The sequence below is a fragment of the Callorhinus ursinus genome, unplaced genomic scaffold, assembly GCF_003265705.2.
Source record: "Callorhinus ursinus isolate GAN/ISIS: 27379988/994484 unplaced genomic scaffold, GSC_fseal_2.0 scaffold9, whole genome shotgun sequence".
Taxonomy (NCBI): Eukaryota; Metazoa; Chordata; class Mammalia; order Carnivora; family Otariidae; genus Callorhinus; species Callorhinus ursinus.
This window is the reverse complement of record NW_027397071.1, coordinates 9333111-9357707: the sequence shown is the minus strand read 5'-3', so window position 1 is coordinate 9357707 and position 24597 is coordinate 9333111. Positions and strand designations below refer to the sequence as shown.

The 24597-nt window shown below is 50.5% G+C and overlaps 1 protein-coding gene across 1 annotated transcript; it reads left to right on the top strand.

The window, feature by feature from the left end:
- Positions 1-6084: 6084 nt before the first annotated feature.
- STRIP1 (striatin interacting protein 1) lies at positions 6085-24597 on the top strand. Its single transcript, XM_025872374.2, has 21 exons — positions 6085-6338; positions 8733-8802; positions 9581-9655; positions 10067-10201; positions 10300-10420; positions 10696-10764; positions 11712-11818; positions 11929-12056; positions 13389-13571; positions 13930-14147; positions 15345-15410; positions 15534-15597; positions 17431-17502; positions 17995-18069; positions 18248-18345; positions 19598-19724; positions 19932-20032; positions 20771-20837; positions 21377-21481; positions 22071-22275; positions 23641-24597. Exons 1-21 carry the CDS (start codon positions 6159-6161, stop codon positions 23886-23888), a joined length of 2514 nt encoding a protein of 837 aa, XP_025728159.2. The 5' UTR covers positions 6085-6158; the 3' UTR covers positions 23889-24597.

Below are 24597 nucleotides of genomic sequence, written 5' to 3'. Positions count from 1 at the left end.
AATCTGTCGACAGAGGGGAAAGCTGTGTGTGAATTTTCTTTCAAGCAAAGATGGCTTTACCTCAAATTTAATGGTAAGGTAGAGGAAGAAGGGAAGTGTCTTTTTCTGTCACACGTACAATGGGGAACAACCCATCAACGGTGGCTTTTTCCTATCTATGCTGTGGGCTCACTAATGTGTGTGCTTTGGTTGTTGGATAGAGTGTTCTGTGTGTCTGTTAGCTCTGGTTGGTTTATTATGTTAAGTCCTCTGTTTCCTTGCTTGTCTTCTGTCTGATTGTTCTATCCATTATCATGAGTGGGATATTGAAGTCTCCAACTATTACTGTAAAACTATCCATTTCTCCCTTCAATTCTATCAGATTTGCTTCATGCATTTTGACGGTCTTCATTAGATGCATAAATGTTTATAATTATTATAGTTTTATGCTGTATCGAGCTTTTTCTTACTACATAATGTCCTCCTTTGGGGCGCCTGGATGGCTCAGTCAATTGGGCATCCGACTCTTGGTTTCGGCTCTGGTTGTGCTCTCGGCGTCATGATCTCAGGGTCGTGAAATCGAGCCCTGCCTTGGGTTCCTGGCTCAGCACAGAGTCTGCTTGAGATTCTCTCTCCCCCTCCTTCCGGCCCTCTCCCCGCTCGGATGCACTCTATCTCTCTCAAATAAATAAAAATCTTTTTAAAAAAATACATAATGTCCTTCTTTGTCTCTTCTAAACTTTTTTGATTTAAAATTGATTCTGTCTGGTGTGCCTGGGTGGCATAGTGAGTTAAGCGACTGACTCTTGGTTTCAGTTCAGGTTGTGATCTCAGAGTCATGATCTCAGGGTGGTGAGATGGAGCCCTGTGTTGGGCTCCACATTCAGCATGGAGTCTGCTTAAGATTCTCTCATTGTAAACATTACTGGGACAACCGGTACTGGGACAATCCTTTCCCTCTGCCCCTACCCTTATGCTTGCACTTGCGTGCACTCTCTATAAATAAATAAATAAATAAATAAATAAATAAATAAATAAATAAAATCAATCGTCTGATATGAGTATGGCCACCCCTGCTCTCTTCTGCTGGCTATTTGCATGAAACATCTTTTTCCATCCTCCCCTTTCAACTTGATAGTGTCTTTGGATCTCAGGTGAGTCTCATAGACAGCATATAGTTAGGTCATATGTTTGTCCATTCTGCCAATCTCTGTCTTTTGATTGCTGAGTTAAATCTATTTACACTTAGTTACTTATAAAGAGGGACTTACTTCTGGCATTGCACTATGTGTATTCCATATGCCCTATAGCTTTTTTTGGTCCCTCATTTCCTGCATTACTGTCTTTTGTGTTTAGTTGATTTTTTATAGTGAATTGTTTAAATTCCTTTTTCATTTCCTTTTGTGTATATTATACAGCTATTTTCTTTGTGGTTACCATGGGATTACATTTAAGTCTAAATTTATAATGCTCTCATTTGAATTTATACTTTCAGTAACATACAAAAACTCTGCTCCTTTACGGCTCTGTCCTTACCCCTTTTGGTTACTGATATTACAGAATATCATCTTTATACATTGTGTGCCCCAAAACAAACAATTCTTTTAAATTCACTATTCTAAATTATGTAGAAAACAAAGTGTGGAGTCGCAAACCAAAGATACCCTAATACTAGTTTTCACACTAACAATTTTTTTCTTTAAATGTATCAGTCTCATATAGAAAACAAAAGGTACAGTTACAAGCCATTGGGGGATGGGGAGTTGCTTCTGTGCTAACAGCTGAAACTGATCAAAGCGAAGGTAATATACTCTCTGGGTCTTCCCCTGGAAGTTGCAGAGCCTTCAGCAAACCTCAGAGTTCCAAAACAGTTACATCAGACAGATTCTGCCCCTGCAATTGTCCCCTAGGTGGGGAGACAGATTTCCTGGTGCTTCCTACTCTGCCATCTTCCTAGGATCCTCTCCCTGCAACCCCTAACACCTACATATCATTTGACTATGTCCCACCATCTCCCGTCTCCGCAGGTCAAGCTGTCAGATAAGACCACCCGGGCAACCGCTTGACTGTAACCTCGTGCAAGACCTTGACAGTGACGCTCTCCTTGTCCAAACTTCAGTCAGCCTCCTCTGAGCCCTTTTCTTGATGAGGCCTTGACCTTGGCCCCCTGTCCTTGCCAGGCCTGCATCGCCCAAGTGTAACAAGAATTCTGCTAAGTCAGTTTAGCAAGAATCTCCTCACCCTTGATATCTGATCATATTCTTCATTCTCTACCCTTGATATCCGATCACCCTGGACTGCCTTCAGCAAGAATCCTGTTATGTCAGTTTAGCAAGAATCGCCCTACCCTTGGTGTCTCCTCTTAGTAATATCTTTTTTTTTTTTCATCCACTAACCCCCTCATTCCACTTGTTGGCTGTAAGTCCCCAGCTGTCTTTGCTGGATTTAGAGTTGAGCCCAATCTTTCTCACCTCGTGATAGCCCAGACACCTACTGCAAGAGTCCTGACTGAAGTCTTCCTTACCACGTTAACAAGTGCCAGAATATTTGTGCTTTAACATCCCTGAGCTAGAGGCACTCAGCAAAGCCATCCCCAGACTGCTGACCCATAGAAACGATGAGATAATAACTGTTTGTTGTTTTGATCCTTAAATGTGAGGGTAACTTGCTATGCAGAACTAGAAGCTAATGTATAGTGCTCACACTCTCCTTTTGGAGCTGGGGCTCTCTTACTTCCATTGCCCGCAGTGTTGGCTGCTTAGCAGTTGCTGTTTCCAGAAGTCTTTCTCCAGGGACTGCCTTTGGTAAAGAGAACTACCTTGCCTAAAAGATATAGCCCTTCCCCAGGCAGTCTGCCAGCAAGGATTTGTCCATGCAGGAATATAAAGGCCTGGCTCCTTGGCCTCCAAGGTGGGACAACTCAGCTCTACAGGGCCCTGAAGGGTCCACTGAGATCTCTGCTGCAGCTGCGTCACAGTTCAGCTTCTCCCTCCCCCATTCCTGGTGCTCTCACCTCCGTAAGGGGGTTTGTGCCAGGGTCAGTCTCCAACACACCTCCTAAATGCAAATCTCTGCCTCAGAGCCTGCTTTCCCGGGAACCTGGCCTCAGCCACTATGTGACCTTGAGCAAATACTTTACCTTTCTTTATCCTGGTTTCTTTGTCAGCAAAATGGGAGAAACACCAGTGTCCATCCCAGAGCATTGTTGTGAGGATTAAATGAGTTTAGGTCCTTGGCATGGTGCCTGCCATATGGTCAGCACATATACATAGTTGCTGTTATGATTATTTCTATTCTCTATCAAAAGAACATTCCAAGCTCCCTGTTTCCCTCACCTCAACAAACCAGCTAGTGCCAAGGTCTTGAGGTAGCCACAAACTTGGCATGCTAGAGAGATAGAGCGGGGGTGGGGGGTGGGGGTGGGGGTGCATGAGGCCAAAGGAGGAGAACAGCAGGAGATGAGGTCAGAGAAGCAGGCAGGGCCCTGCTGGGCCCACGTGGGCCTTGGATGTTAGGGTAAAGAGGTCGGATTTAAATCTAAGGGAGGTGGGGAGCCATGGCAGATTGGGAGCAAATAAGTTACACGAGTTGCTTTGGGGTTCTAAAAGCCCAGCCTGGGGGCGCCTGGGTGCCTCAGTCAGTTAAGCGTTTGGCTCAGGTCGTGATCCCGGGGTCCTGGGATCGAGCCCCGCATCACTGGGCTCCCTGCTCAGCGGGGAGCCTGCTTCTCCCTCTGCCTCTGCCCCTCCCCCCACTTGTGTTCTCTATCAAATAAATAAATAAAATATTTAAAAAAGAATAATAAAAGCCCAGCCTGGCTTGCTGGGAGAGTCAGGCAAACAGCAGGGAGTGAAGTGAGGGAGACTACAGGTGTGATGTTCATGAAATAGGAGCGTGAGGGCAGGTTTTGGTGGGAGAGTCACCCGGGCGCCCCAAAATTCTTTTTTTAAAAAATGCTTTATAGTTTTCAAAATGATTTCACATGAATGAGCTCATTTGATCCACAGCCTCATAAGACAGATGGGATTATCATCATTTTACAGATGAGGAAAGAAGGAAGTCATAACCATTCTCCTGTCACTAAAAATTCTTCTTAATATTAAACACAAATATTCATGGCGTCTGTATATTCAATTTTATCCATGCCCCCATTTTTAGTCATTTTCTTATTGGCTACTTCTCAAATTAGGTTGGTCCCAACTTTACACAGCTGAAAAATACCACTGGCTGGAACATCATCATATATATATATCTTTGTCTAAATCTTTGTTTCCTTAGGATCTATTACTAGAAGTGGAATTACTGAACTAAAACCTTAAACCTTCCCTATTCTGAATAGAGCTGAAACAGTATAGGATGTTTAAAGGTCTATTCCCACCCACTCCCCAGCTTGTGGTAGGTCCGTCTTAGTACTTGGCCAAACTGGTCACTAAATTAGATAGCAGTTATGTGTTGGGTTTTGTGGGACCTGCTGGTTTTATCCAGCATTAGTGGTGCATTGTCCTTGGTGCATTAGTCCTTTTCCTGCAAATTCCTTGGTTTTTCCTATCACCTTGGCCCAGCCCAGCTTGGACGAAATGCTAATTTACAAAGTATATTACTGGATATGAGAAGAAGGGGGCAAAAGACAGGAAGATCAGTAGGAGTACGTAGCAACACAGTGGCTTTAGATTTATTTATTAGTTTACAACAAAGACTTTTAAAGTACCTCTACTAGTTGGGTGGTGGAAATTTCGCAAAAGTTGCAACATGGGGACTTTCTGAGAATTGAGCTGGAGTAGCCAAGATGGAGCTCTGGAGAGACAAAGATGGAGAAAATGCCTTTAAGGACTTCACAGCATAGTAATAGGTAATTATCAAACGTTACCCCTAAGGAGTTTAATGGGCATCTCAAATTTGACATGTCCAAAACAGAAATCTTGATCTTCTTCCTAAACCTGTTTTTCTTTCTCCCAGACTTCCCTATTTTAATAAGCAACACAACCACTCACCTAGTTACTCAAGCCAAAAATCTAGGACTCATCCTTTACTCCACTCTGTCTTGTTGATAGGATTCCAGCCTTTCACTAAATCCTTTAGGATCTACCCACACAATATGGAAACATCCTAACTCCATCCTGGTGCAAGCACCGTCATTGTCATCTATAAAGTCTCCGAACCTGCCTACCCTCATCCACTGTCAACTCCCTAATCCTTTCTCCAAAAAGCAGCCAGATTGGTCTTGTATACATTAGATCATGACAGCTCCACCCTCTGGTGGTTTTTCCATCTCACTTAGAATACAATTCAAAATTCTTTTCATGCTCTGCATTTATGTGCCTCTGCATTATCTGGCCCTCACCTCCTCCTATTCTTCCCCTGGCTCACTCACCTGCCACACCGACCTCAGGTCCCTCTGCTTAAGTTGCTCCAGGGCGCTTTGCTTGGTTCTCAGTTCTTCAGAACTCATTTAAAATCGTACTCTCAGGCCTGCCTCCCCTGGCATCCGACCTAACATAGCCATGCGTCCCATCACCACTGCCACTTCCTAATGCCTTACGCTACTTTTTGTTTCTTCTCAGCACTTCTTTCTCTAATGTCGTATTTGCGTGCTCATCGTTCATTGTGTCTCTGTCCTACTCGGTACTATGTCAGGTACCATTAGCGCGGGAACGTGATGTGTTCCCCATTCTATCGCACTGCCTGGAAGCACAGAGACGTTTATTGTTTGTTGAATGAACGATGAATGTATGCTTGTCACAACACTGATTGTTCTATTGATTTATTCATTTGTTTAGCATATCTCCCCCAGGTGAGTGTAAACTCCGTGAAGACTGGGATCGTGCCCATTTTGTTCACTGTTCTATCCCCTAAGCTTTGAACAGAGCTGTAACAGTGTCACGTGCAAAGTTATATTAAAGCGAGGTGGGCGCAACTAAACTGACCTAAGGAGCTATGGAAGTACTCACAGATAAAACTGCACCTAAACAAGTACTGAATAGGGGCGAAAACCAAAAGGACAGAGAAAGGTAAGAGTCCCGGCAGAGGCAATCTCGCGAGGTGTTGGGCAGCCAAGATGGCTTCCAGCACTTGCCGCCACACCTAATATGGCGAACAGGGAGCGTTCCTGGAGGAAATCACGCGGGAGTTGCATCACGGCTACCGGCCGTGAATTGAGCCGGGGGTGTGGAGCAGCCAAGATGGAGCCGGCAGCCGGCGGTCCCGGCCCACTGATCATGAACAACAAACAGCCCCAGCCGCCACCACCTCCACCACCGGCAACCGCGCAGCCTCCACCCGGAGCCCCGCGGGCCGGCGGGGGCCTCCTGCCCGGGGGCAAAGCCCGGGAGTTCAACCGCAACCAGCGCAAAGACTCGGAGGTCAGGAGCTTCGGGGGGCGAGTATAGCACCGGGCGGGTGGCGGCGGGGGACCCGGGCTCGGGGCCTCTTTCGGGTTCCAGCTGTGCTTCCCGGAGGGTTGGAAAGGGCCCGGTGGGAGAGTTGTCATTTTACAGCGAAAGGAGCAGGAAGCAAGGCTGGCAGCCCCGGTGCCAGGGGCGTGAGGCCAGGGTCCCATCCCGAGCTCGCTGTTTGCCAGAACCTCCCGGGGCCGGCGGCTCCTCGTTTGCTTCCCTGGGGCGGGGGCTGAGGGTGCGGCCTCCAGGCCCCAGCCCCTGGGGAAGCCGCCCCCGGCCCCAGTTCGGGGGTGAGGAGTCAGTGGTCTGCGTGCGCTCCAGGGGGCGGGCGGCTGCACCCCGACCCCTAATCATCTCTGTGGGCTTGTCCTGTGGGCTCCGCAGCGTGCGGTGGGCGGTGTGTGTGGGCAGGGAAGGGAGCTGGGAGGCGGACGGAGCTAATTATCACTAATAGTACTACGCGCCCGGAGATTTTGAGAGTAGGAGGGAGTAACATTCCCTATTCAGTCTGACCTTAGCGATTTACAGGTGCGGGCTGTCGTTTGACAGTGCCTAGTCCGCCCGATGCCGAACTGTTAACGATCACAAATACACACTGTAAACAAGCATTAGGGCTCAACATTCCCTTTCTTGCTAGTGGGCTCTTCCTCTGGTTCCGGAGACACCATAGTCTGAAGCTGACTAGTCACCTCACCCCGAGTTAAAGAATTCCTCCCACTCCCTCCCAATGTAGATTTCATGAATGAAGACACACACGTCGCAGCATTTTAGGGCTTCTTAATCAGTACGTTCCCAGAGTATTTACTGTGAGGTCTCCTTCACCAGAGATAACTCAGAGGCTGATCAGCAGTGAGGCGCTTATTAATGAGAAGGAATTCCTCCTTGTCCAGACGCAGTATACCAGGTCATAGCAAAGACTGATATGTGAAATCAGTTCCTTTCTCAAGCTTTTGTATTTTGTTCGCAAGTGCAAAGCTCTGGTAAAACGTGTCAAAATTTGGCAAGTCCAAAATAGAGATACTCTGAGCTTGAGGTGAATTTGAAAAAGCAATGAAACTGACTTTTTAGGAGCCTTTGCCTGGTGGGGTGATGGAGGATTATCAAAGTGGTGGGGGTGAACCCGCCTTCATCAGGAGAGGAGTTACAGTTTAAAAACAGTTTAAAATTTCCCTAGGTAGCCTTGAAAGAGCAAATAAATACCCTTTGATGCGATTTAAATTTCTCCTACCCTTTAGTTTCCATATAGACACAACATGTGGAAGGCCAGCCAGTGAACACGTTTAAGCTGAGAGATCTGTTTCAATTTATTTTCCTAGAGATGCCGGTTCTGCACCCAGCTCTTTGGGCCTAGCTGGAATCAGTCGGCTGGGAGCTTGAGCAATGCCTGGAGGACAGGGAGGCCATCACTTGAGGAGAGCCCCCTTTGCGCTACATAATTCTGATTAGTCCTTAAAAACCTTCAGGATAGATTTTCGTCATCCCCATTCCATAAATGAACTGAAGCTCAGTAACTTGTGAAAGTGTACACACTCTGTTGCCTCTGACAGAGTGGAGTTCTTCATGTTTTTCAGTGTCTGTGGGTTTGTTATGTCATTTTGTGGCTGGTCTTTGTCTTCCCAAGTAGCTTGGAATTAAGCCTGAGGACTTTACCTACTTCATCACCTCTTCTCTCTTCCCAGCACAAGGCTCTCAAGATGGTGTGTTCTGGGTGATCACCTATCCCCCCTCCCCCCCCAGCAGTGAAAAGATTCTCTTTGTCACATTTCTCTCCTGTGTGTGGGAGGGAAACCATTCTGTTAGGCTGCCGCCTTCTCTGTCTGTCAGTTCTCACTGAAATTTGAGAGAAGCAGGAAAGTGAGAATGTCAGTACTCATTTTGTCCTGAGCTGTTGATGGCCTACTACTAGCCAGAAAGAAGTGAGGCTTCCGGCATCTTAGCACCATGTGCAACGGGTCATTCACTGCACAGAATACACAGAAGCTCTGTGTTCATTTATCTAACAAGCGTTTATTTGACTATAAACTCTTCATTCATTCGTTCAGGCGAGGTAGCGTGCTGGGCATTGTGAAGTTACTGGTGAGCAGAGTGAACAAAGTTCTCCTCCTCAAGGAACTTGCAGTGTCATGGAGAGGCAGACACGAAACACACACCCATGCTGGTATATAATGAGAAGTTGTGCTCTTAGAGAAACGTGGAAGGTGCTCTGCAAGGGCTTAACGGGGAAACCTGAGCTAGGCCCGGAGACAAAATGTGATAAAACCTCAGAAAGGGGAGGCAGTGGTGTCTTGCAACACAGCAGCGTCTCTGGACGCATATGTATCTCTTCCTTTTGGCATTACTGTCTCTTTTTCTCCGCAGGGCTATTCCGAGTCGCCAGATCTGGAGTTTGAATATGCTGACACAGACAAGTGGGCTGCAGAGCTCGCAGGTAAAGCACAGACCTTCCTACTCTTGGGAGGTGTTTGTTTTCTGTATTGGTCTTTAATAAAATTAAGAGTCAGTGTCATTTTGGAGTTCATGTTTTCCTTTGGTTAGCTAGTAATGATATATATATATACACACATATATAGCATTCGTATAAACATACATATATATATATAAACATGTTAATTACGGGATTCAAGCTTTGTGTATCTCATACGTTTGGCTTTTCCTTTACTTTGGTGAAGCACCTCTGCTGTGTGGCCAGCTCGGTTGGCTGTGGCCCAGTCGCAGACAGTGATGCTCCTTGGCCATACACTGTCCGCCTGACAGTGGTCTCTCCTAGAGCAGTAGGTCGTGCCTGCATCTGTGCACATCTGTTGCTGCCACTGCTACTCACACGTCATGTGGGGCTAGCCTGAGCTGCTTCTCAGGCCTCAGGCTTCTCAGTGCAGGTCCTAGCTAGGAGGTCATGGCCACTTAAGAGACACACGTCCATGGTGGCAGTCCACCTCGCATGGCATGGTGGGACTGACGTGCACCGGACTGGAAGTGCCTGGATTTATGTGTAACCGGCATTCTGATTATCTGCCGCGAGGGGAGTCAGCACTCTCTCCGTTATGCACGTTGGAGCACTAAGATCCCCTTAGTAACTGGATAGTCCCGGAGTCACTGTGACTCAGGGACAGAGTGGGGCCTAGAGGCAAATGCCTTATATTCTCTGCTGCGTATGAGACCTGCTATGGCACATGGACATGGAGCTGATGAAGCTTTGTTCTTGATAGAGCTTTACAGCTACACAGAAGGGCCAGAATTCCTGATGAATCGAAAATGCTTTGAGGAGGACTTCCGGATCCACGGTGAGATGATTCTCTGCACTTCTTGGTTCCTTTGACCCTGTGCCGTGACAGCTGCAGAGCTTCTCTTGGTCATCTGAGTGCCTTGAGTCGTCCTGGCCTGGCCTAAGAAACCTGCCGAACCCTGACTGCTCCAGGCCACATGTGACCTTTAGGGTGGGCTTGCTGGTGCTCTGGTGGTGGCTTTGTAGAGTGTGAGTACTGGGGGGGAATGCTTTCTGTGATTAGAATTGCACCAAAAATAGCAGTGTTTCAGCCTGGAAATTCGTAGAGCAGCAGCGTGACCTAGAGAGTAACTTTTCTTTCTGAGTTTTCTGGTCTTGTGGCAGTCTTGAATTTGGTGAGTTAACATTGTGTTCATTCCATTGTGAGGATTTTTCTGGGCTCAAGTGCGACTGGTCTCTTGCCCTGCAGTAACAGATAAGAAATGGACCGAGCTGGATACCAACCAGCACCGTACCCATGCCATGAGGCTCCTGGATGGCCTGGAAGTCACTGCCAGGGAGAAAAGACTCAAGGTGGCTCGAGCAATTCTCTATGTTGCCCAAGGTACCGAGCAGGCCCCCAGGCCCTCTGACGCTGCCTTCAGTGACGTTGTCCAGCCCGATACCGGGAGGGACTCCGTGAGCTGTGCCCTATGTTTGCAGGCACCTTTGGAGAGTGCAGCTCGGAGGCAGAGGTGCAGTCCTGGATGCGCTACAACATCTTTCTGCTCCTGGAGGTGGGCACGTTCAATGCGTTGGTGGAGCTTCTGAACATGGAGATAGAGTGAGTTGTTCTGAGGAGCTGGAGTAGGGAAGGGGAGGCAGGGGGCGAGGCGACAGAGCTGGCAGAACTCAGTGGTTTTGAGAAGTGTGAATGGGCCAACTGGGGCTGACGGTGTGGTCCCAGGCTCTATTCTGACCACTCAGGTTGAACTGTGGCCTCTCGGGCAGTCAAAGCACTTATCATAGCGTTTCAGTCCCCCTACTGGGCGCCCTTGTCGGGGCAACTCCTTGTCTTCCTTCCTGGGGGAAGGCCTGACTCCCACATCTCTCCTGCAGCAACAGTGCGGCGTGCAGCAGCGCGGTGAGGAAGCCGGCCATCTCCCTGGCCGACAGCACAGACCTGAGGTGAGGCAGGCAGCAAGCCTGGGCTCCCTGAGAATGAGATCAGAGCCGGGAGCGGGAGGGCGTCTTCGGGGGCCCTCGCTGTGTGTGTGCGCCTTCTGCACACGCCGATCTCCGTCTGCCCTGAGTCGGCCCCGCGGGGGGCTCTCCCTCAGTGGGGCTCTGGGCTGAGACCCCACCCACAGGAGATCTAGGGTGAAGCCACTTGATAGAGCCACAGTGACGTGCGGCCTCCTGCCCACACTGCTGCTGACGATACTTTGTGCTTGGTGAAACGCACGACGTGGCTCCTTGGCTCCACCTTCGGGTGCGCAGCTTGACCCCCATCTCCTTCATGATATTCTGTGGCTGTACAGGAAGTAATAGCAACTGCTGAACAGTGAGATCACCTTCCCATTTTTGTGAGGCTTAGCATCTGTCTCTGTGAGTTTGGGAGTTTTCAGACCGGCCATTCGTGGCGTTCCCCACTGCGGTCGGGTCCCTGGGCGCTGCCCGCTGGCTCCCGATTTCCGCTCCATCACAGTAGCACTTGCTTGTTCTCGCTTTGACCCTGCGCTGCTTCATCTGATCTGGCACCTACTTCCGCAGCTCACTCTCACCTCTGAGCTCTTCTTGCTCCAGGAAGCTTAGGGCCAGAAATGCTTTGGGCCATTCTTGTTCATATTAATCCATCAGCCATTGATGAAGCACCTGCTTTGATAAGCACTTAGCTCAATGCTGGAATGCAAAGCAGAGTAAGATCTGGTCATGCCCTTAATAGCAGAGGACGGACAAGAAAGGGCACCCCATGGGGCGCTCTGTGGGACTTTTAATTTTCTCTGCGTTATAGCCCTCTGCCACCGACTAGCCTTTGTGCACGTGCTTTCCTCCTGTTAGCTGGACCGTGGAGAAGCCAGGATACTCCCTTGCTTCCCCATTCTGCACCATTATGAGCTGGCTTTTGTTCCCAGGGTCCTGCTTAACATCATGTACCTGATTGTGGAGACTGTTCACCAGGAGTGTGAGGGTGATAAGGCTGAGTGGAGGACCATGCGACAGACCTTCAGGGCTGAGCTGGGTAGGGCCCTGCAGATCCTGGGGTTTTGAGGCCCTGCCTGGGAGCTGAGGCTGCTGGCCTTGGGGAGGGCCCTGTTCCTGCTGGTCCTGATCCCTTTGTGTTACCCCTAGGTTCCCCCCTGTACAACAATGAACCATTTGCCATCATGCTGTTTGGGATGGTGACCAAATTTTGCAGCGGCCATGCCCCTCACTTCCCCATGAAGAAAGTTCTCTTGCTGCTCTGGAAGACAGTGTTGGTGAGCACCTCCTTGAAGGGGAACTCAGGGGGCACCTGGGTGACTTAGTTGGTTGAGCGACTGCCTTCGGCTCAGGTCATGATCCTGGGGTCCTGGGATCGAGTCCCGCATCGGTCTCCCTGCTCAGCGGGGAGTCTGCTTCTCCCTCTGACCCTCCCCCCTCTCATGTGCTCGCTCTCTCTCATTCTCTCTCAAATAAATAAATAAAATCTTTAAAAAAAAAAAACTTTATGAAGGGGAACTCAGCTGCTAGGGGTCAGGGCAGGAGAGAGACTTTGCACTGCATATCTTTTTAAATGTTGAATTATGTGAAAAACTATATATAAATTAATATATAACTAAACTATAAAACTTTGGTTTAAAACAAAACAAGACACTTTTGCCTCACTGTAGCCAAAGAGGACTTGGCCCTTGGGTCAGAGTAGACTGTTGGCTCTCTGACTCCTGCAAGCTGCTTCTCTAGTCATAAAACGCCTTCTCCCCAGACAGGCTGCTTCCGAGCCTGGAGTATATGAAGTGATTGGAGGCAGAAGTAGAGCTGGTGTAATTGGGTCCCCTCAGTCAGAGGTCACTTGAAGGAAGCAAGAGAGCAAGAGCGAGGCTTGTGCTAGTGCCGTCTCCCTCCGGGGGTGGTGTAGAGACTGTTTCTGGCTGGGGGAGGAATGGCTAGCACCCTTGGCTTGGGGGCCATTGTCAGTAGCGAAGCCCAGCGCCCTTCCCACTTGGAGGAGTGACCTCAGCAGAGAGAGGAGCTGCAGGTGGGACTCCTCGTCCCCTCGGGGCTCGCTTCCTCCTTGCAGAGCAGGCCAACTCTGTGGAGCCAGGCTCAGTGAGTTTAGCGCCTCTCTAGAGTGGTGTGTGCATTTTATTTTGGTCAGACATCCTCTTGGTTCCTCACAGAGCCTCACTGAAGCCAGAGATAAAAGCTGAATACCACTGGGGTTTTGGCTTCTAGGGGCATGTTGAGAGGAAGCTTTTTTTTTTTTTTTTTTGAGTATCTAAAAGTGTATCCCCAATTTGAAAGACTGGCATGTACAGCCTTTGAAGCATGTGAGTCTCACAGACTTGTCTAGGAACCTGAAGGGGTAGGCTCTTCAGTCCGCCTTCTTGATCTGAAGAGTGTATCATACATACAGAGCTAAGCGTGTCCACCAGCTCAGTCAGCCTGCACGTCTCCTTCCCTTGGTCTGTTTGCTTCCGCGTTGGCGTCACTGGATCCTTGTGTGATCAGTCCCTTGTTCAGAGACTGGTGCGGGTTGTGGTGTCACACGGGGCTCGGGGACCCACTCGCGGAGGTGTTGAGCCCGGCCCCGTCCCTTGTCCACGATGCAGTGCACACTGGGTGGCTTTGAGGAGCTACAGAGCATGAAGGCTGAGAAGCGCACCATCCTGGGCCTCCCGCCGCTGCCCGAGGACAGCATCAAGGTGATCCGCAACATGAGGGCTGCCTCTCCGCCAGCGTCTGCCTCGGACCTGATTGAGCAGCAGCAGAAGCGGGGCCGTCGGGAGCACAAGGTAAGGGTGACGGATGTCCCCTGGGAGTCCCGAGGGTCCCGAGGTGCACAGCACATGGCAGCATGATCCCTGGGTGAGCGCTGTTGTTGGAAACCATCTCCGACCAGCTAGTCCCAATGAAGGTCTCTGGGCCAGGGACACTGTGTCTCTAGCCCAGGGTCCAGACTCACAACATGGCACTTTTGAGGCACTGGGGCAAGAAAGGCTTTGTCTTTTGGGCCCAGCCTTGACTTCCTCTCAGATTTTTCCCCTGCTCTTGGCTCTGCCTCCCACCTTTCTGTTACAGCCTCTCTAGCCTCCTTGCCCTTTGTGGTTGCTCGGTCGGCACTTGTCTGATTTCCCTTCCCCCTGTTTTCAGGCGCTGATAAAACAGGACAACTTGGATGCCTTCAACGAGCGGGATCCCTACAAAGCTGATGACTCTCGAGAAGAGGAAGAGGAGAATGACGATGACAACAGTCTGGAGGGGGAGACATTCCCCCTTGAGCGGGATGAAGTGATGCCTCCCCCATTACAGCACCCTCAGACTGACAGGCTCGCCTGCCCCAAAGGGCTTCCGTGGGCTCCCAAGGTCAGGTGAGGCTCAGACTTCTGGCGCACTTCTGGCTCCCGAAACCAGAGGCCTCCCACCCCCAGGCCTGGCACCTGGCCTGAGTCACCACAGGAGGTCCTCTGTGGGGCCAGGCTGACTTTGGCTCTGGGATGGAACTCTCTTAAAGTACCCTCTGTTGGCCCAGAGGTCTCAGGGTGCTGGACTTGCTCAGAGAGACCCCTGTATGGCTCTTGAGTCAGTAAGATGAGTTAGCTCTTGGTTAGCTGTACTATCATGAAGGGGGAATAGGAAAAATGAAAACCAGGACATTTAACTGAACCCATCTCCACTCTTGCTGGAGTTGCATGTGGTTTTTCACAGAAAAATTAAAGATTAAGGAAGAGTTTTTAGAATCGTAATTAAGGTGTTTGAGATATGTGTGCATGAATCAATGGGTGGGAAGGTACCTGGATATATAGAAATGGTATCTGTTTGAAAAGGCACCAGTTAGGGGCGCCTGGGTGGCTCAGCCACTTAAGCGTCTGCCTTCGGCTCAGGTCACGATCTCAGGGTCCTGGGATTGAGTCCTGCATCGGGCTCCCTGCTCCGCGGGGAGCCTGCTTCTCCCTCTCCCTTTGCCTCTCCCCCTGCTCGTGCTCTCTTCCTTGCTCTCGCTCTTAAATGGATAAATAAAATCTTAAAAAAAAAAAAAAGCACCAACTTAAGAAATAGGTGGACACGTGAAAGGATACAGAAGTCAGTTTCTTGATCTGAAACCCCAGTTTTCAGTTATTTGTGATGGCAGTACAAAACTAGTCCTCATGCAGGGTGTGCCAGTTGTTTAAGATGGACCCAGGACTCATATGAAAATCTCTGTAGTTGATAGGTCTAATTGTTGTAATAACTTTAAATATTTGAGAAATTCTTTTGACAAACGGACTTGTTAGCTGAATAAAGTATGCTTTTCAGTTTGAGGTAGCACCTTAATTTTACTGGTAAACTAGTTACACGTAGTATAGTTTCAGGTTATTGATCCAACAACATTATAGAGGATGTTAAAATAGTCTGAAGATTTTAGTTCATTTGTTCATTTTTTTCTGTTTTTCTTGTTTACCTAAGAAGAAAAACAATGGTGGGAGACCTTTTCTTCTGGCTTCACAATTTCTGGGCATTCTATGTTTTATTGACCATGACACCTTGAAATAACATTTAATAAAAACCTCGTTCTTTCTCTTTGACAGAGAGAAAGACATTGAGATGTTCCTGGAATCCAGCCGCAGCAAGTTTATAGGTTACACCCTAGGCAGGTGAGTGTGATCTGACATCCTTTAGAAGAAAGGTAACGGGAGTTCATTCTCCTGGCCTTTGGTGTTTAGGGATTGAGGCGAATTGCTGTCTAGGCTTAACACAGGGTTTTCTTTATTCTCCAGTGACACGAACACAGTGGTGGGGCTGCCCAGGCCAATCCATGAAAGCATCAAGACTCTGAAACAGGTAGGTGGCTTTGGATGAGCTTTTGACCTACTTTGGTCCCAAGTGAGTAAAGTGAGAGCAGTCCGTTGGGAGAAACCTTTTTAAGACTGTTGTCTGCCTGAAGGAACCTGGGGTGGAGGCATAGGTGGACCGTGGCTATACCCTTTAATACAGCTCTTTGTAAGTTCTATTTATTTTAGCTGAGTTTTTGTTGGGGACTTAACTGAGAGTTTATTAAAGATAGTACTTGATAGGTGGAGTTTTATTTTTTTATTTATTTATTTTTTATTTTATTTACTTTATTTTTATTTTAATAGGTGGAGTTTTAAAGGGCCTGATAAATAGCCCTCCCTTTTCCAAGTCCAAGTTCTAAGGCAGTTGAGATAGAGGAGTAGGCAGATGGAAATCGAAACACCAGCTTTATTTTTTTTTAAGTTTTTTATTGTTATGTTAATCACCATATATTACATCATTAGTTTTTGGTGCAGTGTTCCATGATTCATTGTTTGTTCATAACACCCACTGCTCCATGCAGAACGTGCCCTCCTCAATACCTATCACCAGGATAACCCATCCCCCTCCCCCCTCCCCTCTAGAACCCTCAAGTTTGTTTTTCAGAGTCCATCATCTCTCATGGTTCGTCTCCCCCTCTGACATACTCCCCTTTTCTTCCTCTCCTGTTATCTTCTTTTTCTTTTTTCTTAAAATATGTTGCGTTATTTGTTTCAGAAGTACAGGTCTGTGATTCAACAGTCTTGCACAATTCACAGCGCTCACCGTAGCACATACCCTCCCCAATGTCTATCACCCAGCCACCCCATCCCTCCCACCCCCAACCACTCCAGTAACACTCAGTTGAAACACCAGCTTTATTGCTGGTAGAGCGACTGGACAGTGAGGCATAAGAACACAGCAGTGATGTGCACCCTAATGCTTTACTTCCAGAATTAGGTGGACTCATCTACCCAGGGTCAGGCAGTGCTGGAACCCTGCTAAGCCTGGTTGAGGAGCAGAAGAGAACATAGGCTTTTCTTTTTTCTAAAGTGAAAAGAGAAGGTGGTTGGGCTCAGAAAGTCCTGTTCCTCTCCCGATACTCACTAGTCGGCAAAGGGAGGAGTGAGTGTGTGGAAAGGGGCAGGGGCGAGCGGGGTGTTTTACACGTGCATATCCCTCCATGTGGGAGGAAACATCAAGAGTGGGGAAGAGGTGTCTCCCCTGACAACATGTCAGGAGTGGAAATTTTGTTATGTTTTTGAAATCTATTTTTGAGATTTGTAGTAGAAGTGAGTTAGGTGGGCCCTGTGCTGCTAGGCGTTTCTGAATCCTGGACCCTCCCTCTAATAGTTCTCTCCTGTCTCTATGGTTGTCTGAAAAGCCCCTTTCCTTTGTGTGTGTGTGTGTGTGGTTTTTTTTTTTTCTAATCTATCGTGTGCTTTTTAGACTGGGTTTAAGAAATATATGCCAACGGGGGCACCGGGGTGGCTCAGTTGGTTAAGTGTCTGCCTTGGGCTTAGGTCATGATTCCAGGGTCCTGGGATCGGGTCCTGCATTGGGTTCCCTGCTCAGTGGGGAGTCTGCTTCTCCCTCTCCCTCTGCCCCCTCCCCCCCTCCCCCTGGCTCATGCTCACTCTGTGTCAAGTGAATGAATAAAATCTTTAGAAAAAATTAAAAAAGGAAAAAAAAAAAAGAAATATGTGCCCACTTAGAAAAATATTTTAGGACTTAAGTTAGGGATCTTTGTGGTGACTTAGTCCTCTTTGAGGAGATTGTGTCTGAAGAAAATCGAGTGGGGTCTTTGCCAGGGTGTGGGGCTTTGGCCAGAGAATGAGAGGTGTTTCTCTGCTCTCTCTCCAGCACAAGTACACGTCGATTGCAGAGGTCCAGGCACAGATGGAGGAGGAGTACCTTCGCTCTCCTCTCTCGGGGGTGAGTCCGAGGCCTTCTCAACACAATAGGTACAAATACAAAACCCCAGACCCCCAGGCCATTCCCAGGCACTGCGCTGGCCCAGACTGCAAAGCTGCCCCAGGCCCTGCCCTCAAAGCTCCCAGTCTCGCTCCCACTGCAGGGGTGGCTTGGGTCTGTGTGGGGGTCCAGGGCGCAGACTCTGAGCCTGTCACCTGCCCCTGACTCCCGGCTCCATCACTCAGTAGGTGGCCACTTAGGCCAGTTACTGGCTCTCGCTGTGCTTTAGTTTTCTCGCCTGTAGAATGGGAATAGTAATAGTATCTTCTTCACAGAGTTGTAGTGTGGATTAACTGAGTTACTGCAGGTAAAGTGCCTCACACGTTGTATTATTCAAGGTTTGCCGTCGTTATTTACATAGGTACTTACAGATGCTCCTCTAGCCACCTAGCAAGCTGGCTCAGGAGACCAGTTGGGACAGGGGTTTTGTATCTGTACCTATTGTGTTGAAAGGGAGAAGAGGAAGTCGAGCAAGTACCTGCAGAAACCCTCTACCAAGGCTTGCTTCCCAGCCTGCCTCAGTATATGGTGAGTGCTCCTGCTTTTGGGGTGTTGCCTCCTCCTCAGGAGTACTCTGGGTCTGGGACCGTCCCCACTACACTGGCCTTGAGAGCATGCCCTGCCAGTGTCCTTCAGCCCCTCCTGCCACCCACCTGAGCTCTTCCGGAAGGACTGCCTCTCAGGGCTCAGCTCTGCTTCTCCCCAGATCGCGCTGCTGAAGATCCTGCTGGCTGCAGCCCCCACCTCAAAGGCCAAGACGGACTCAATCAACATCCTAGCAGATGTCCTGCCTGAGGAGATGCCGTGAGTAGTGTTCCCGTGAACGGAGCAGGTCAGGGGCCGCAGAGTAGAGGGGAAAGGGAGGTGTTTTCCTCTCGGTCCCAGTCTTGCTAGGTTGTCTCTCTCTTTGGCTCAGTTTCTCTGCAGGTTAAGTTTAGGGTATTCCTGGCTCAGAAGAAAGAAACTGTATCAGATTAAATGTTTAGTTTTACCGGTTGGGGAAGTGGCTTAATGTGGTGGGCCTGGATTCTGGTATGGATTCTGCCGCTGAGTGAACTTGGGAAAAGTCTGCCACTGAGTGAACTGGGGAAAAGTCGTTTCCTCCTCTGTAAAATGAATCAGGCGGTGTTAGACATTTCCCGAAACCCTCCCTCGAAAGCTGTGTGATCAGGACATCCAGGAGGTGTAGGTTTAGCTTCTGGACACTTCACCAGCCAACAGCTGAACCTGAGCTGGGTGTGGGTTCTTTTCTCTTCACTGGTGATTTGGCATGCAGGATATTTGTGGGTATCTCAAGGCGCTAGTGAAATCCTTAGGGGTTGTTTTTCCCTGTGGCACTGACCTTGCTTTGCTATGAGAGTACAAACCGAGATCGTTTTCTGCTTTGAGAAGGACCTGGGCCTTGATCTGACCTCCAGCCTGCCTGCCAGTACCACCCAGGTCTGAGCCCAGTTCCCTAGGGGCTGGGCCCCTTGAGTCTGGCAGTGATAGCCAGGTGAGGGAGGAGGCAGGGGTCGGCTAATACCAAAGGGAGTGTCCCAGAACACTAGGCCTTCAATGATCCTTGGAAGAAGGGTTCCCGAGTCAAATACTAAATTTCCTCTTACAGAGATTTACAGTGAGAAACCCTGAATTAAGAAACCGGTTTAACTCAGTGCTGCTTCTATTTATCTGACTTCCAAAGCCCTTTTTTCTCCATAGTATGAAACGTCTCAATGTATTGGTAATTCCACAGAATACACTTTGAGGGACCCAAGTTCATACGGTAGCAAAAGCTTAGGAAGAACTTGAAAAGGAGAAGTTCATTTTCTGAGAAATCAGGGAAGCAGGCTAAGAATGTGTTAGGGGCCTCACAAGAAATACATTGTGCTGAGCTGGATTGCCTGCGAGGTGGACAGAAGGAGCCCCGGGCCTGATCTCTGAGATGTCCGTGGGGGTGGGCGGTGAAGCGGGGCCCTCTGCCCAGGGAAGGCTCAGGAATCCCATCTCTCCTGTGAGCACCAGGAACGGCTGTGCTGTACATGCTGGTGGCTCACCCGGGCAACTGTGTTTCCAGCACCACGGTGTTGCAGAGCATGAAGCTGGGGGTGGATGTGAACCGCCACAAGGAGGTCATTGTTAAGGCCATCTCTGCTGTCCTGCTGTTGCTGCTCAAGCATTTTAAGTTGAACCACGTCTACCAGGTACCTGCAGGGCCTTCCCATTCACTGGGCCAGGGCCTCAGACATTGCTGCTCCTCCAGCCCCGAAGAACTGAGGCCTTGACCTTCAAACCCCCTTGAGCTCTGCATGAATGTTTTAAGACACAGTCCTCTGACCAAGGCCTTTTATCATTGGAGGAAAGAGGGTGAGGTCCTAAAGGGCATGCTTATTCCTTTCTGTTGGTTCCAGTTTGAATACATGGCCCAGCACCTGGTGTTTGCCAACTGCATCCCTTTGATCCTAAAGTTCTTCAATCAAAACATCATGTCCTACATCACCGCCAAGAACAGGTGATAAGGATGAGGGAGCAGGAAGGGGTGGGTATGGCCAGATGGCAGGGCTCCTGGCTGGCCTCTCCTCCTGAGCCCGTTCAGCCGCTACAAGCCAGCACTCTGCCAGGCCTCAGGACACAAAGATGAACGAGACACGGTCCCTGCTGTGGAGAATGCCAGTGTGTCGAGTCTGAGTCTAGCCACTCTAGTGACAGGTGACTTAGTCTGTGCCTGGGTGGGAGGGTTCTCATCCAGGGCTCCAGTACTGTCCTCACTGTTCGGTGGTTTTTTGAGGAGACTGGCCAGGCCTCCTGCTCTCTGAGGGCCTCCGCCATGTGCACTGTAAAGCCCTATCTGCTCTTACCCCTGCCCCGCTCGCCTGGGCCCACTGTGTTTGATGGTGCACCGCAGGGTGAGCTCTCGGCCAGACACTCTCTCCACTAGGGGCTTGGCATACATTAATTGCCTTGAGAAATCTTCCCCCTGGCCCCAGGCTCGTTGCTGTGGGGAAGGCAGGGTCTCTGGACCTTACAAGATGGTGGGCTGGTCTCTGGCCATAGTAGGACCCTACAAGTTCTGTGGTAGCAGGGATTTCATCTCCTGTAGCTGGCGGGATGAGGGGGGTGCACACAAGGCGGAGTCCTGCTTCCACTCCCAAGTGAGGGAGGAAGGCCAGGAGCCAGCCCTGTCGCAGCTGCTTCACCAGCCCACAGCCTTTGCTCAGGGTGGGCGCCCAGCTTCTCTTGCTCTCTGCAGCATTTCTGTCCTGGATTACCCCCACTGCGTGGTGCACGAGCTGCCGGAGCTGACCGCCGAGAGTCTGGTGAGTGGCTCTATGCTTCCCTGGCTGCTCCTTTGGCGTGAGGGGTGGTGGTGGAGGGCCTGCCTCCCCTGACACAGGGATAGAGGTGTTCACATGGGAGGTCACTGTTGCGGACTGGCTTTTAAAGGGCCAAAATGGCATAGAAGGGCCAGAGGAGGGAGCTCGCTGAGGGGAAAGATGTGGATATACAGGGAGTAGTTCATCAGGAGCGTGGTCTTCAGGGGCTGCTGACCCACGGCTCACCTGGTCGGGTGGCTTCGCTCTCTCACACTGGATCTCCGTGGGGCACAGCTCTGAGGGAGCTGGGTGCGGATGCCCCAGCTTTGGGGGCTAAGGGCACAGTCCCCAGAATCATGCTCCACGTTTCCTGCAGAAAAATTCTAGGGAGCTCCCTTTCCCCTGCCAAGCTCTGGGATGGAAGTCCTCCTGGGCTGAGGAGCGGAAGGCCCGACAGTTCCGAGAGAGGCGTGCGGGCCATGGACACTGCTGAGCACCCTGCAGCTGTGAGCGTTATAACTGTTCTCGGGTTCTCCCTGCAGGAGGCAGGTGACAATAACCAGTTTTGCTGGAGGAACCTCTTTTCCTGTATCAATCTGCTTCGGATCTTGAACAAGCTGACAAAATGGAAGCATTCGAGGACCATGGTGAGCTAGTGCAGTCAGCGGGCACATGACTTGGAAGTCAAGGCAGAGGGCCACACCCCGTGCTGTCCCCTCCCAGGGTGTCCCGGGGGCAGGCTTGCTGCTGCCCCTACCCCCTTCTCACCGGACTCACTCTTGCCACGTCCTTGCATTTAACGGCTTGTGCCTGGTTCCTCGCTGAGTTGAACTGGAAGCTAGAAGAGGCTCAGTCGTGCCCTGAAGCCAGTGGACACTTAGAGAAGGGATTTTTCTATGTCCTTTTAACATCCACCGGTAACACAACCGGGATTCTGGGAGTCTCCCTTAACCCTGAGTCTGAGGATGCATTTGGGGTGGGGACATCCGTGGATCCTCGGAAATTTTCCATACACGCGCATAGGAACATTCCCGGTGAGTGAGTTCACGGCTTCCCTCAGATTTCACGATGACCCATGATTTTAGTGGTGGGAGTCCATGTCCCGGGAAACCCCTCAGTCTGGGGAGACGGAGATGGTCGGTTCCCCTGCCTGTAACCCCAGAAGGGGTGAGCAGCAGGGTGGTCGTGCAGGTGTTGATCTCTGCCCTCGATCCGGCCCTCTCGTGGCCCTTCCAGATGCTGGTGGTGTTCAAGTCGGCCCCCATCCTAAAGCGGGCCCTGAAGGTGAAGCAGGCCATGATGCAGCTGTACGTGCTGAAGCTGCTCAAGGTGCAGACCAAGTACCTGGGACGGCAGTGGCGGAAGAGCAACATGAAGACCATGTCTGCCATCTACCAGAAGGTGCGGCACCGGCTGAACGACGACTGGGCGTACGGCAATGGTAAGGCTCTGGCGCAAAGCTGGGGGGGTGCCTTTCCCTCCGAGGAACCCACAGAGTCCAGTTCCTGCTTCTCTAGCATCCGGATAAGAGCTCCAAGAACGACTTTGAGAAACTGCCTGGGATTGGCGCATGTGATCACCCCCATTCCTCTGTCCCCTGGAAGGTGTTCCTTTTTCAGAAACTGTCACAAGACAACTGCCCATCTTTTCTCTTCCTACTACCACTGCCTTGGGTCTCACCACTGGAATTCTCACAGACCCTGATGGCTTCCTTGCCCCCCTTTTCTTCCCCTCTGTCAGTGCCTCAAACTGAGCCCCAGTGATCTTTTTTTAAAATTTTTTATTTATTTTTCAATTTCTTTTTTAAGATTTTATTTGTTTGTCAGAGAGCACAAGCCGGGGGAGCGGCAGGCAGAGCAGTGGGAGAGGGAGAAGCAGGCTCCCTGCTGAGCGAGGAGTCCGATGTGGGGCTCGATCCCAGGACCCTGGGATCATGACCTGGGCCGAAGGCACTTAACCGATGGAGCCGCCCAGGTGTCCCCCCAGTGATCTTTCTGAAAAGCAGATTCTGGGGTGCTAACTCCCTGAGTAAAATTCTTCATTAGCTTCTGAGTTCCCTTACAATTTGAGCCGAACTCTTAAGCAAGGCATGTGAGGCTGGCCCAGCGTCCCTTCCCCTCCTGCGTAATCTGACCCAGCTTCTCTTCAGCTCAGCGTCCATCACATGCAGGGATCTTGGCCCATTTGCCGTGTTGTCCCCCATGTTTCTTGCTCCCGGCAGGGCGCCCCCCTCATACCCGTAACTGTTCGGTACCCGCACGTGTCCTTCCCGTCTGGGCGGCTGCGTCGGCCTCCAGGCAGGGTGGGCTCTTCCTGGGCTTTCCCGAGCATGCTGCCACGCTGTTCCGGTTCCTTGCTCACGGCCCCACGGCCAGGTGACCACGTCAGCACCGCAGTGCCCTGTGGATTTGTGTGGAGCGGGAGTGGCCCCCAGTCCCTGGTCAGGGCACTGAGAGAATGAGCAAATGAAGGGCTCTGCAGCTTCCTGCCATCCATCCCAGAGAGCCAGGGAGAAGGTGACTTCAGAGAAGCGTGTCATTCCTGTGGCGCTCCCTGGCTGGGTCTCCCCCAAAACGGCAGTGTGGCCTCTTTCTCTGTAGATCTGGCCTCTCTCTTTTCCCCTGATTTTCCTTTGTATCGAAGTAAAAAGTCCCATCAGTCTTCCTGAGGATGGGGATTGGAGGTCTCCTGCTTGGGGCTGACAGCGTTTCGAGCCAGGGTCAGCCTGGCCCCGAGCTTCAGTGAACCCAGCGGGGAGCTGCCATGAGGGCTCAGCTCCTAAACATGTCTTCCCGCTTTGTCCCAGATCTTGATGCCCGGCCTTGGGACTTCCAGGCAGAGGAATGTGCCCTCCGTGCCAATATCGAACGCTTCAACGCCCGGCGGTACGACCGGGCCCACAGCAACCCGGACTTCCTGCCTGTGGACAACTGCCTGCAGAGTGTCCTGGGCCAGCGGGTGGACCTCCCTGAGGACTTCCAGATGAACTATGACCTCTGGTTAGAAAGGGAGGTCTTCTCCAAGCCCATTTCTTGGGAGGAGCTGCTGCAGTGAGGCTCCTGGGCAGGGGACTGACAAGGAAAGAAGGGCTGACCTGGAGGTGCCCCAGGGGCTGTCCCGGTCCGTGGCTGCAGTGCTCCCACCTCCCTCCAGGTGGCAGCACAGCCACACTGTGCCCTCCCTAGGCCGAGCTGGGCTGCTGGGGGAGGCTAGATTTGGCCCCTCGTTGATTCCCAGCGTCCTGCACCGAGCGCAGTCTGCTCTCTACTTGGGGTCCGCTCTTCCTTTACTCCTCCCCACCCTCTTGGACATGGTTGGTTGCAGCTCATTTCTCGTTCAGGCCAAGGCTGGGAAAAGCTGGGGTGGGCTGGGAAGCTACTGGCATCTGAATTGCAGGGGTCGTGCTATCTGTTCCAGAGACACACAAATCCTTGGCATGTCAGCCTGCCAAGGAGGAGGGTCAGGGCCAGAAAGTCGGAATGTTTGGTTTTGCTTTGAAGGGTTTCTGATGTCATTCCAGCCTCCTGCTAAGTTTCATCCAGAAGCAATTGCAGAGGCTCCTACAGCTGCCTCAGTGCTTTGATTTTGGGCAGGGTTAGGGGGTAGGAAGAGAAGCTTCCCTTAACCAGAGGTGCCATTTTTCCTCTTGGCTTGCGAGGGTCTGTAAATACCTATATATAAATCTCTATGTATTCTCTTGTGTCACGTTGGGGTTTTTAACGTGTTTGTGTATTCTGTTTACATTAAAAGGAAGCAAAACCAA